Source organism: Chinchilla lanigera, unplaced genomic scaffold (assembly GCF_000276665.1).
Source record: "Chinchilla lanigera isolate Chin_1 unplaced genomic scaffold, ChiLan1.0 scaffold00012, whole genome shotgun sequence".
NCBI lineage: Eukaryota > Metazoa > Chordata > Mammalia > Rodentia > Chinchillidae > Chinchilla > Chinchilla lanigera.
The window spans coordinates 21,281,877-21,295,004 of record NW_004955413.1 but is presented as its reverse complement, the minus strand read 5'-3'; the positions used below and the strand labels follow the sequence as shown (position 1 = coordinate 21,295,004).

The 13,128-nt window shown below is 42.9% G+C and overlaps 1 protein-coding gene across 1 annotated transcript in view; it reads left to right on the top strand.

Annotated features, from left to right (window-relative positions):
* The window catches only part of Itpr2 (inositol 1,4,5-trisphosphate receptor, type 2), a gene marked incomplete in the record, with an annotated part of 429,938 nt that extends 424,606 nt beyond the window's left edge, over positions 1-5,332 (top strand). The window contains 2 exon segments of the mRNA XM_013511399.1: positions 2,954-3,115; positions 3,809-5,332. Of these exon segments, the coding sequence (XP_013366853.1) occupies positions 2,954-3,115; positions 3,809-3,895 (249 nt within the window).
* Between the last annotated feature and the right edge of the window lie 7,796 nt (positions 5,333-13,128).

Here is a 13,128-nt window from a genome sequence, read left to right as displayed (position 1 = left end):
TTCTCAGCTCCCTGTCATTACGAAATTGTCACACCTTCAACCTCTCAGTGAAATTCCCAGTTCTTCTCTCCCTGAGCTCTACTACCCCAGGGTCAGTCTTGGTCATTCAGCACAGATGTTGGTCTCTGAGGGCTCACGGCCTCTTCATCCACCCTAAACTCCTGACTCACCATCTTCAGGGTGACCTCAGGGGCTCCATGCACAGTTCTTCAAAAAATTAGCCCCTGCAAATCCTGTGCTTTTTCACTGTAGTGAAATATATATATAAGAATTTACCATTTTAACCATTTTACATATAGGTTTGTGACATTAAGAATATTCACACTGGTGTGTAATCATCATCGCCACCCATCTCCAGAGATTCTGAACTTCAGTGACTAAAACTTTATCCCTGATAAATAGTAATTTCCAGAGTTAGGTGTTATTTACTTTTACCAGATGCAAAGGCACTCACCCCAGAGCTTTCATTTCCTGAAGCTGTCCTTCTTTCAGAACCGTTTATTTTATTAGTACATGTTTGCAGTCTATGTAGTATTTTACAGTCATCTTGGAAAGTTGGTATCTGTCCACAAAACAGCTTTTTTTTTTTTAAATCCCCTTCCTTGCCCCTGCCTCCTTCTGTAATTGCCTTTTCCCTCTTGTCATTTTTGTTGATATTATTAATCTTTGTTCCTGTTTATGGCATACAGCGCCCACACTGACTGAGGTTATTAGGGTCCTGTACAGGGCATGTCTTCACTCTACCTAGTTCCCCATCCCCTCCCCCTCGCACCTTGCCTTTGATCCCCTGGACCTCTTCCCATTTGCAAGCGATCCATCCTCCTGCCCCCTTCCGTTCTTCCCTTATTTTTTTCTCAGATCTTAAATGTATTCTATTTTCTGTCTGCAGTCACTTGTCTTCCCAACAGACCAGAATGCAGATAGATCTGATTTGGGACCCAGCTGATCCTCTTGCTAGCCTCAGTTTCTTTGTAAAATTCAGATAATATAGGTACTAAGATAGGTGGTAGAACCTAAGTTCATTGGATTGTTGAAAGGAGTAAGTGTTTGCAGAGCATGCAGTGCGGTTCTGTTCTCTGTCTTTCCTGCCATTTCACACTATGAGTGTTCATCGCTCCAACCACTTTGCTGACCTCCCGTACTCCCCTACACCTATATTGTTCTGATGCCAGCTCCAGTCTCCATCAGCTCTCTGCCTCATCTACACATCCTGCCAGGCTGTTGGCAAACAGTAGTCTTCACTGCAGTCGTTATTCAGCTGGACCCTCTGTGCTGTCCTGCAAAAATCAAATGGGTCCCTATCCTGTGCCCCAGCAGTAGTCCTTATTTTATTTTATTTTTTTTGTCTCTGTAGACCAGGGTTCTTACACTTTATTGACATCAGAATAAGAATTGCACAGATGCCCTGGGGTTCTGACTTGGTGAGAGGTGGTAGAGTCGGAATCAGAAATTGTAATGAGCAACCCCAGGGGATTTTGATAGACACAGTGTGCAGTCCACTAGACCTAAGCCACAAGCTCCTTGAGAGCAGACACACAGTCTTATCTGACTTTCATCCCTAAATGCCTGACAATAGATGTTGAAGGATTGATCGAATGAATGAATCTGTCACTCTGTACTTCAGAGGAAGTGACTGTTCAGCTTTGAAATGCTAATTAGCTACAACTGTTTAAATGCAGTTTTCAACTCTGCCATGTGTTTTATCTTGAATCCTTTATCATCCCTTTTCACTGCCATTGGAGGTAGGAAACTCTAAAGGACTTCTTATTCCCTAACTAGCGGCAACACAAAGCCAACCCAGGGGCCAGGGAAGATGGGTGTCTGCCGTCCAGAGGTGCATGGACTCCACTGTATCTTGAAGAAGGAGAGGACTCTGATGGCCCACATGTTTGGAATTCTCCAGGCAAAGGTGTCCTGGCCGTGTCAGGGCACTTTCCTGGAGAGGAAAGGATCTTAAGTGGGTATCTCACTGGTGGACATGTTGGGAGGACGTGACTTAGAGAAACGTTGTCTAACTGGAGCTAGGCTGACACGCCCAATCTGTGGTACAAAGGGTTCAAATCCCAGCTCTGTCACTTACTGGCTTACGGGTAACCTAGCTGGGGTAACCTCTTAGACGCTGTTGTTTTATTATCTGTCAAATGGGTGACAAGATGAGTTACCTTTAAAAAATTCAAAAATGTAATGTAAGTAATGCCTGCTGATTCTATGATGTCAGGCAATCAGGCAAAGTTTTCAGGACATCTACGTATCCATCACAGTGGAGAGGAAATCACACACGCACGCACACATGAGACATGCTCTGTTGGCCTTGAAAAACAGAAGTGGCGCCAGCTATTGCTGTCTGCGGAAGTCACCCCAGTGTAATAGTGTTTCCAAAGGGAGCAGACAGAGTAACCCAGGGCCAGCCCCTCCCGTTCCCATCTTCCCTGAGTGCAGCCGGTGGGGAGCCGCAACAGGGGAAGTGGGAGGGAAACTAGCATAGGCAGCTAGAACTGAAACCTTTCTTTCACCGCCCTCCTATTCTACCACCCCTTTCTCTCCTGTGTCAGGAAAAAAGAGAAACTGCTCATGCCTCTTCTAGTGCTAGCTCACATGGATCTCCTTCCCAGCCTCCACACCCTACTTCATCTTGCATCAGGGTCTGCTGGATGCCCAGAGGGTGCAGGATGTTCTTCTAAATGCTCCAACCCGGACCTCACTGGGAGCCCATAAAAAGTTTGCTTTAATATTTGAGACCTTCTCCAGCTCACGAAGACCAGTGTCTAACCAACCTGCCCTTGATTCCTGCCCTAGCCCCACCCCTACCCCGCCAGAGAATACCTTTCGGTAGGAGTTCTAGGAGGTATTGGTTTACAGGTTAATACTAAGAAACACCTACAAGTACTCTTTATAGGACTTCAGGCTCTCTTCTGTACTAATTCCTTTGTTCCGCACATTTATTTCCATTTAGGAAAAGAATTTGGACTGGTTTCCTCGGATGCGAGCCATGTCTCTCGTTAGCAATGAAAGTGACAGTGAGCAAAACGAGATCCGGAACCTACAGGAGAAGCTGGAATCAACCATGAGTTTGGTCAAACAGCTGTCAGGTCAGCTGGCGGAGCTTAAGGAGCAGGTCAGTGTGCCCAAGGCGAGGGAGCTGGGGGCGGAAGCACTGACCACCTTGAGTGTGGGGAGACCTGGAGACTCCAGGGGTCATTCTCCGGAGACTGTAGACTCCGGGAAAGAGACCCTGCACTGTGCTATAGAACCACAGCCCAGCAGGCAGGGACTTCTGCTTACCACCTCGCCCAGACCTATGTGACATTTCTCCTACAGAAAGGGGGAAGAAGCAGCAGATGCCAGTAATAGGGACGTGTGCACACTTTGTGATCACATCTTCTTCCAAGCTACCAATTACTAAACTCATGGGAAAGGCAGATCATCGTTAATAACTGCCCCTTCAATGCTATAATCCACCCCCTTATCACATAACATGGTTAGCATTCATAAAAAAGTAATATCAGCAGAAACCATGCCAACTATTAAAATGACTATGGTGATGATAATAATTACGTGACAGGCAAGATCTGTCTGAGAGCCATGGTTCCTGTTTCCTAACCACAGACAGGGCTTTGCCCTTTTTCACTGTTTATGGAAATTCACTCTTTTAAAAATAAAAACTCCCTTTTTATATAAATATATTCTATATGATGGCAGATAGTAAGCACTTGGGCGTAGTGACACAAAATGTTTGTGACCCATCAGCACTGGGGAAGAGTGAGAAAATCAGCTGAATACACACTCTCTCTCTTTCTCTTTTCCCCAGATGACAGAACAAAGGAAGAATAAGCAGAGACTGGGCTTCCTCGGATCAAACACACCCCATGTGAATCATCACATGCCACCACACTGATACCATGGGGGGAAGCCGTGACTAGCCTTTCATCAGTGCCTGATCACTGAATAAAGGACCGAGATGGAGGGAAGTGAACAGTGCCTATTGTTGAAAAGTTAAAAACAACCAAGTGCCAAGATGTTGAGTGGCTTAGCTCTGAGAACAATTTGTAACTGTGTTTTCATGGTTGAGAAGACCCATGCTGAAAAGCAGCAACTCGAAAGCACGCATCCCACATTCTCAATGCAACGGGAAGTAACCTGGCTCACAGGGGTGGAGGGACAGGGCGAGGCGGTGGGGAAGGAAACTGAGGGCAGTGAGAGCTGCCTTGTGCTAAATCAGTAGGGCTCAGCCTTGCCTTAAATGCTGACTGTGACCTTCGTTATGGCTGGTTGAGATTTATTTCTTTTCATTGTGGCACACGGGTCAGTGATGCAGGAAGTCGTACTTTGGTGGCTAAGTTTTACTAAGGAAAATAACTGAAAAGATTGAAAATGAGAGTTGGAAAGAAAAATGGTAATGCTTCCAAACCGTAGCTGTCACGAAGCAATTTCTTTATTTATAACGTGAAACCCAACGGACTTACAGCGCTAGGAATTTAGTGCTTTGGAGCTTATGCCCCTCCTGCTGACAATATAACTGGAATATGATCGCTTTCTCTGTATTTCAGACAGGCTCTGTCAATGTGCAGAGCCTTTTCCTAAGAAAAGAAAAGTTTCATAGAACTTTGGCTAAGAAAATGTTTTAAGTTGTGTATAAAGCTAAGACTGGTGAAAGCAAAACTTGACAGTAAGTCCCAGGGATGAATTTTTTGAGAACATATATGTGCTGTTAAAATATTCTGAGATTAATAAATGAAAATGCTTAAAGGTGACCGGAAATATTGAGAAATTTATGACGGTGGCCTTGCCTTTTATAAACATGGAGTAAATGCAGTTTGATTGATGTTTGTTATGCTTAAGGAATTCAGTGTTTCTGTTTATCCTGTTTCTGCAGTTAGGGGGAAAAATGCGAGAAATCTATTAAATACACAAGAAATTGGAGCATTTCAATTGCACATTGAAAACTTTAACAGAAACATCTTTTCACAATGTAGAAAGATCATAATTTCTTCCTCCAATTATTTGTGTGTCAAATCATGCAATCAGAACTTATTGAGAGAGAAGATAACCTGGTCTGGCCAGATTATTTTTAGAGGCTGTACATTTGAGACATTAAAGCAAAATATAGATAATGAAAGGATTAGGAGAACCGCTGTGTGGCAAAGGACCAGAGGCCCCTGACACTAGACTCTCGGAGAGGTTTTGCCGTTGACCCCGTGGCCCCCGCAGCCTTTAAACTCCTGGTTATTACTGCCAAGGTTTAAGGCCAGATAGAATTTTCTATGGCAATTTTTGGCCTTTGCATCATTCTAATATACTTTTAGCTGTTGGTTCCTAAAAAAAAAAAAAAAAATTCCAAATAATAAAATGCGTAGAATACAAAGGAAACCTGAACTAGTTCTTCCCCGCACTGTTACAATATACTTAAAACCCAACTGTGAATTTTTGAGCAATGAATTTTTGAGCTATCTTTACTGTTTGGGACCTCCACCCAGAGCCATCTCAAGCTAAGAATTCCTCACTCTGGCAAGATTATATTTTCTGACCAGCAGTTGAAGGACCCTGGCATCCATGATCCAGAGATGCTAAAACATTGTGATATATCTGCAAACAGAACAGACCTTTGCTGCTCGTGGGCATTTGATAACTATATGAGGAATACAGCTGTCACTCAGTAACCCTTATAATTAATTCATTATAAAAACTTAAAGATATATCACATATGTTTTTAGTGAGTTCACCACAATTAAAGCAGACTAAAGCAGACATTTTCAAAATCCCGGGTCATCATTGCTGCTAACAGTATTAAGGTACAAAGCACCCTTTAAAGTATTTGAATCAGGCAGCCTTGGGTAGCAGGGAAAGTAGAAAAAGTTAACAAATATTGAGGACATTTGACCATGTAATCCTATCTCTATTTCAGCACAAAATAAAAATATTTCTGATGTCTGATCTGAAAGTCAAGAGAGTCAATTAATTTGTACAGATATGAGCAACATGTCTTTCAGATGGGGAGCTGTCTGTTCTTTCCTAAGGCTGTGATAGTTCATTTTACAGGGAATAAGTCACTGGGTCTATCACTGCCATCTAGAAATGACCTAATATCTCCAACCTTTGTGTAGGCAGCCCACTATTTCACTATTCCTTCTATTGGAAATATCCAAAAAGATTGCCACTAATTGGACTCTTATTTCATCAGAATTTTAAGAGTTCTCAGTTGTGCTTTTAATACCTCTTTCTTTTCTGCCTGAATGCTCAGAGTTTATAAAACAAAATAGAAAACAAGCAAGCAAAAGAGGCATTTCCCAGGACGTTGAATTCATGAAGAAGAAGATAATAAGGGGGAAATTTGACATTTGATATGAATTTACAGTTGTTATGCATACATTTGTCAGTGCAACTGGCCCTAGGTGAGTACCACTGAAGTCTTCATGTTGATAGAGTGATATTAAAATAAATACAGTTATCTTTGATGTTAAGGGAATTTTTAAATATTTAGTTATTAAAGTCCATATGGTTTAAAAGTCTATTTCTACTGAATATTATTTTTAATTTCAAAAAGTTTTTGTTCCTGTATGCTCTATTTTGAGGCTCAAGAGTTTAATACAAGTACTTTTTTTAAAATTAATGGACCGTAGCCAGGCATGGTGGCACACGCCTATAATCTCAGCACTTGGGAGGCTGAGACAGGAGGATTGCTATGAGTTTAATGTCAGCCTGGGGAGCAAAGTGAATTCAAGGCCGGTCTGAACTGCATAGTGAAATCCTGTCTCAAAAAAATGAAAAAAAATTTAATGTATCATTTGAGGTCAGAACTGTTTGTATCATCTAGGACAGTAATATTAATAAACTATATGCATGCAGAGATGTGTCATATTATGTACCCTTAAAAGTTAAATTAGAAGAGGCTTTATTTTCTTGCATACTGACATTTTTTCTGTTGGTAAAGAGAATGCAGTTTCTAGTAGATCATTGATCATATCAAGAAGCTAATTCAGTCAAGTCAAAATTAACTGGGTGCTGATTCCCACAGCTGCAGCCCTCAGCCCTTAAGCCTTGCAGTTTGATGATAAGCAGTGATACAATGCAGTCCACCCTCATGCACCACCACCACCACCCATTCCACCCCGCAGGACTGAGGAGTGGGCATAAGAGTGTGTGAAAAAAGCCTAAGAAGAGGACTTCTGCTTCCCAAGATTCTCTCTTAGGGGACAAAAAGAATAAACCTTATAAGAAGCATAGGAGTTACCCCTCAGGGACCCCATAGATCAGACATAAGTAAGTAAATATTGCACGGGCAAATGATGTAACAGATTACAGAGTCAAGGATACCCCTTAAACATGCAGAGAATTGTGCTTCATGGAGAGCAGTTGTAAGATGGTGTCTCCTCTGCAGCCTGTTTTAAAGCTGTGCTGAATAACAAATAGGCGTTGTAGAATGCTGGGATATGTGATGCAGCAGGAGTGGGCATCTTAAACAAACACAAGTGCATGCAGGAGCCAGACAGGTCACTAAATGCATGAAACAGTGAGGTTCACACCCAGGATAGGGAATGGGGACGCCATGCTAAGCCATTCTAAGCTCTCTATTTTTGAAATTTGACAGCCAATTCCAGTTTTTAGAAAATGCCTGAGGCTGTTGGAAGCCCTCTGGCCTCTCATTTGCTGCTGTATCTGAAATAATTATTGATAAAGCTATTCCATTTGGTAGAAGAAAGCCCACAGTACCAAGATGAAGCAGAGAACTAAAATGCATGTAAAAATTGAGAAATCTGAAAATAAATCCAGGTACCCATCTCTGAACTGGAGTGTTTCCGCAGACTTGAATAATTTATGAAATTATCATGCCAATACTTCTCACATCACGAAGTGGACTTTTTTCCCCCTCTGCAGCACAGGGATTACTATATCTGCCTCAGAAAACATGATTCTAATATGATATGTTAAGGCCAGATAATGTATAAGTTAATATTAATAAAATTGGATTTGTATAACTTTTGTGCGTATGATCCTTTTGAGCCTTACTCGTTTCTTGCCATGTTTCTAAATAGTCTCTCCATTGGTATGAAAAGATTTTATTATTATTATTATTATTTTACATAAAACAAGAAGGGAGGGACAGAAGTGTTGTGATTCAAAGACACTGATGACCGGATCCAGATGGACCAGGTGCCTGCAGTATGCTGGAAATCTGCCATATCTCCAGCTTACCAAGGCATACTCATGTGTCCACTTCGTGGCTGATGCCCTGAGCGAATTCAGCTGGACACAGGCCATTTGGTCTTCTCAGATTTCCTGGTGTTCACATCCACTGCTTCCAGCGATGGCTGCCCTCAGAAGAGAACTGAGCACGCCACAGCTGAAGTCAACACGGGTGGTGTGAATCACATGCAATCTATGAATAGATCTCTTTGCTCATGTGGGTATTTTCCAACATGCCGCAGTTCCTTGAAGTGGTGTGGCAAGAAATGCTTTGTTTTGTTTGGAATCAGAGGAAAGGCTGGGGGAGGGAAATGACACGAGTTCCTCTTCCAGTGAGAGTGAGTGGCACCGAGGACAGCGTGACCAGGCTTCGCTAGTCACCCAGCTTCGACTGGTCTGGTCGACTGGGGATGTTTTGAGGAAGTCCAAGGGGGCCTGCTCTTCGGAGAGCAACCCTAGGCCAAAAAATCTGCACTCCAGCCTCTTCTCCTTCGCTGCCTGCAGCAGAGGTGCAAGGGCTATTGTGTGGAGTCACATGGCAAACAGAGACAAACTTTTTGCAGGCAGAAAATTCTTAACGGAAATTAGTTGTTCAACTCAGTGGGACTCAATTTCACAGGAAAGTCTGGCTTTTACAGTTTCCATGGGGATTTTCCCTGAGATTAGCCTCTTCCCTTTTATCTCGGCTCTGTGAAGCTCCAGGTGAAGCATCCCTTCTGCAGGCGATGGGCTCTATCGATGCAGGAGACGTGACCCCTGGGCTCACTGCTGTGCCTCTGCCTGGAGCGTCTCCCCTCAACTGTTGGCACAGAGGAAAAGCCTTTAGAGGCTGCTCCCTGCTCTGTAACTGCTTTTGGTTTTGTTTTACTTTTATATTGAACAATTGCACCCCTCTTTCTGCATGGCATAACCTATTTTCTCTTTCAACTTGAGTCAAGTACTCTGTGATCCTGCCTTCTCAGCAGCGAACTCAAATAAAAATTCTATGCCCACAATGCCTTAAAATTGGCCCTGCTTTATAATGTATGGCTATCAACTAGAATTTTACCAGGAACCAAGATCACTATGGCTAGCATGGCCAAAGAGTTACAGTTAGTGATTAGACATCATGCGGGTAGAGCGGAGAATGGGTGAAGAACTATAGACATGCATGGTGCATTTGCATACGACAGAGAGCCTGTAGTCATTCTGAGTCAGTAGGGTTGGCAGTTGCCCACAAAACCCAGGTGTGGAATGGAGAGAGCAAAGGCAAGCTGGAACCCACGGTGACAAACTGAAGTTGGCATCTAGCTCCCAACTCCTCCAAACTCTAATACAGGTAATTTAAGCAAAGAGAGTCGTGTCCTTCACCGTAGAACTTTATGTGCTTCGGAACCAAGACTCAGAAGCTAAAGGAGGAGATCTGATTGGAGCTGGAGGATCTAACGCTGGCTACTGCCCCACACCAACAAAGTCAGCCAGGAAACCAAGTATGAGCTGCAGTGGCGCCTGTCACCTGCTCCTTTTGAACTTACTAGCTACTGCTTGACTTCTACTGTCCAACCCTCATGAAATATCTCCTGTTGAATTAATGTGTAACCTTAAGAGTAAGGGAATTCTGGGAAATGTAGTTCCAGATCAGCTAAACTGACATACTACGAAACCACTCCAGTGGAGGAAACCTTAATCCTCACCGATAGTGATGCTGCTTTTCATTGTGTGCACACAGAAGAAACACTTCCCAGTGCCCACTACAATTGGGTGGGAATGCATGGCTGGCTTTGGCCAAGATTATGGGTACAGTGGATTAGCTGAGGCCCTGTACAGCCAGTTCTTTTCTAGCCACTTCAGTCATGGAGCCCGAAACAGACCCAGCCTAAATCCCCAAGTCATCTCTTTGAGAGGAACTATCCTGAAGATCCCAAGTGCTGTTTTTTTTTTTAATTTCGTTTTGGTGGTTGTTAAATAAATGAAATTGTGATGTATGATGGCTTGTTTTTGCAACATGACCTAGCCTACTCAGCTAATAGAGACATATGTGTTAGGCACCAGACTACTGACCCAAATATCAAAATTTTAGGATTTATCTAAGAAAAATGCAAACTAAAACTGTATGTATACAAAATATTCATCATATCATTATAGACTGAAGCATAAAGATTGGAAGTAGTGTAAATGCCCAACAAAGGGGTGTGTTTAGAAACTTATAATTAAGATATAGAATGAAATGTTATAAATCCTATGGGAAGCAATATCAGAAAACATGCAGGATTAATTTTTCTTTTTTTAGGTCCGAGGTTAGTGCCAGATAAGTTTTTGTTAGATTTTGGAAAAAAAAAAAAATGTGAATTGGAAATAAAGGTAAGTTATTCAAAATGAATGAGAGTTTTTAAACCCCTGTAATTCTTCAATGGCAGCTCCTGGGCCCACCACCCAAGCCAGATTTAACCCAAGATGCTGGAAAGCAGAGACACAGCTGTGCCCGTCAAGATGAAGAGGGGGAACGACCCCACAGATCCTGAATACCGCTTGCTGGGCTTTCTTGTGTAGCAGCCGTATGCATAAGGAACTCGTCCAGTGATCCAGGCCAGGCCCTAGCGAGAAGCTATACACAGGTGGTGAATAACTCCGGCAGCTAGGAAGAACAGGAGGGGAGAGCACACTTCCCGCTTCCACTTCTGGTGGGCTTGGTGAGTGCAGTTGATGAGGTGAGAAGAGAGAGGGATCCAGAATGGTTCCAGGACTTTCTTGGCCATTGGAATGGGCAAAGTGTGGCGCTGTCCATTAAATAAATACTGGAGTAGGGAGGAGGCTGTACAGTACAGGGGAGAGGATTGCTCTTCTCTTGGCTGTGATGAGTTTTGTTTGCAGGTCTAATCTATGAAAGAAGTCATGACTAGAAATAAAAGATTTTGGCATCATCAATAAATATATGGCCCTGAACCCATAGGAATAAATGCATACTGAAAGAAAGAGTGCATTTTGAGAAGAGAGGGAAAAAAAAATCTAACAAGGGCAGTCAGAAATGAGAAGTAATAAAAATAGGAGAGCTAACGAAACAACAGAGAACTGTTTCCTAAGTCAACATAGGAAAGAAACTCAGATATGGACTTAATGCCAAATATGTTCATAGACGGTCACAGCCTGATATAGCTTCTCCTAGCTTCCTATTTAAAAACAGGTAAAGGGGCTGGGGATTTAGCTCAGCGGCAAAAGCGCCTGCCTGGCAAGCGCAAGGTCGTGAGTTCGGTTCCCGGTACCGGAGAAAAACAAAAACAAAAACAAAATAAATAAAAAAATAAAAAAATAAAAACAGGTAAAAACTAGAGAGTTTTGCACTACCTAGTAACATACAAACAAAATATCATAATTATACATAAGCTAAAACATACCCTTATTAAAGCCATGTAGAATCTAGTAAGGAGTTTTCCTAATTATATCGTGGGGACACACGCAACATTCTATTCTCGTAACTAGCTTGTAGGCAGTCTAAAGAAAAACACTAGAAGAAAACTTTGAGCTAAAGAACGAGACTTTTAGGTCAGCAATACAGTAGCTATGCCATCAAGTGTTGGACTGAGAAAAAAAGATAGCAGAAGAGCCTTTTCTGCATCTGAATTCTTTAAGGCTCCCTTAAATTTGGTTACGGGAAGCGCTACTGGTAGTTTAAGCTCAGAATATTCTAAGTGATAAACATATTACTATATCTGTTTAAACTCACCTGTTATAATTATAGGCTCTGGTGTTCTGGTTTCAAGATGCACAGCACATGGCCATTTGGCTGTGTGACTCAACAATTTCAACATCGCTCTCTTGGTTTGACCCGTACAATGTGGTGTGCTCTTTCTCTTGCCTTAAGGTAGCACAGCAGTCCTGAGACTGCTACACACGGATAATCGCACTTGATGAACACAGTATGTTACTAAGTGTTTGTTGAGACTGATGTTGTTTTGCTTTTATTGTGCCCTGCACATCTTACTACGCTTGTAATTCATGGACCTCGGGCTGGCTCAGTCCATGAGCTTTGCAGGAAACCAGTGGTGTGATGATGGATTCTGGGCAGGCTGTGGGCCTATCTCATTGTCTAGACTTTACAGCCTCTTTTATGACTTAGATGGTCTGTTATTCATTAGTCGCTTCTTTAAATCTAAGATAATTGTGTGTACTTGGAGAATGAACGATGAAGTACACAACTGACTTCTGAACAGCCTCCGTAAATAAGCACTGTGGGAAGAGAGTAGTGACTGTGACTTTTTGTTATTTTTCTATGGCTTAGTGAAATACCCCTCTGTGACTTAATTTAGTGAGCACTACTTTTGTGCCTAAAGGAACATTCCAGGAAGAGAGTAGCAGGCAGAGAGTTCAGAATCAAAAGCTGTGACAAGACATAAAACAGCTTCTGAGAGGTACAGACTCATGCTGAAATCTGAGCACTGTGATAGGAAGCAGACCGTGGAGCCCAGAGGGTGGAGCTGAGAGGAGAGGGATTCACAGATGGCAGAGTCACATTGGAGCAAAACTAGTAGGAGCTAATGTCCCCTGCTAAGGATAAGGCCCTGTACCTTCTCTCTGCTCCTTCACTCTCTCTTCCCGCCTCCTTTCCCCTTCCTCTTCCCCTTCCTCTTCTTCTTCTTCCTCTTCTTCTCCTCTTTCTCCATCCCCTTCCCTTTCTTTCTTCTTCTTCCTCTTCTTCTTCCCCTCTTCCTTCTTCCTTCCTCCTTCTCTTCCTCCTTCCCCTTCTTCTCCTTCTCCTCCTCTTCCTCCTCCTTCTCCTTCTCCTCCTCCTCCTCCTTCTTCTTCTCCTCCTCCTCTTCCTCCTCCTCCTTCTCCTCCACCACCTCCTCCTCCTGCTGCTCCTTCTACTTCTCTGCCTCCTCCTCCTCCTCCTTCTCCTTCTCCTTCTTCCTCTTCTCCCTCTTCTTCCTCCTCCTCTTTCTCCTCCTCCTCCTTCTCCTCCTCCTCCTCCTC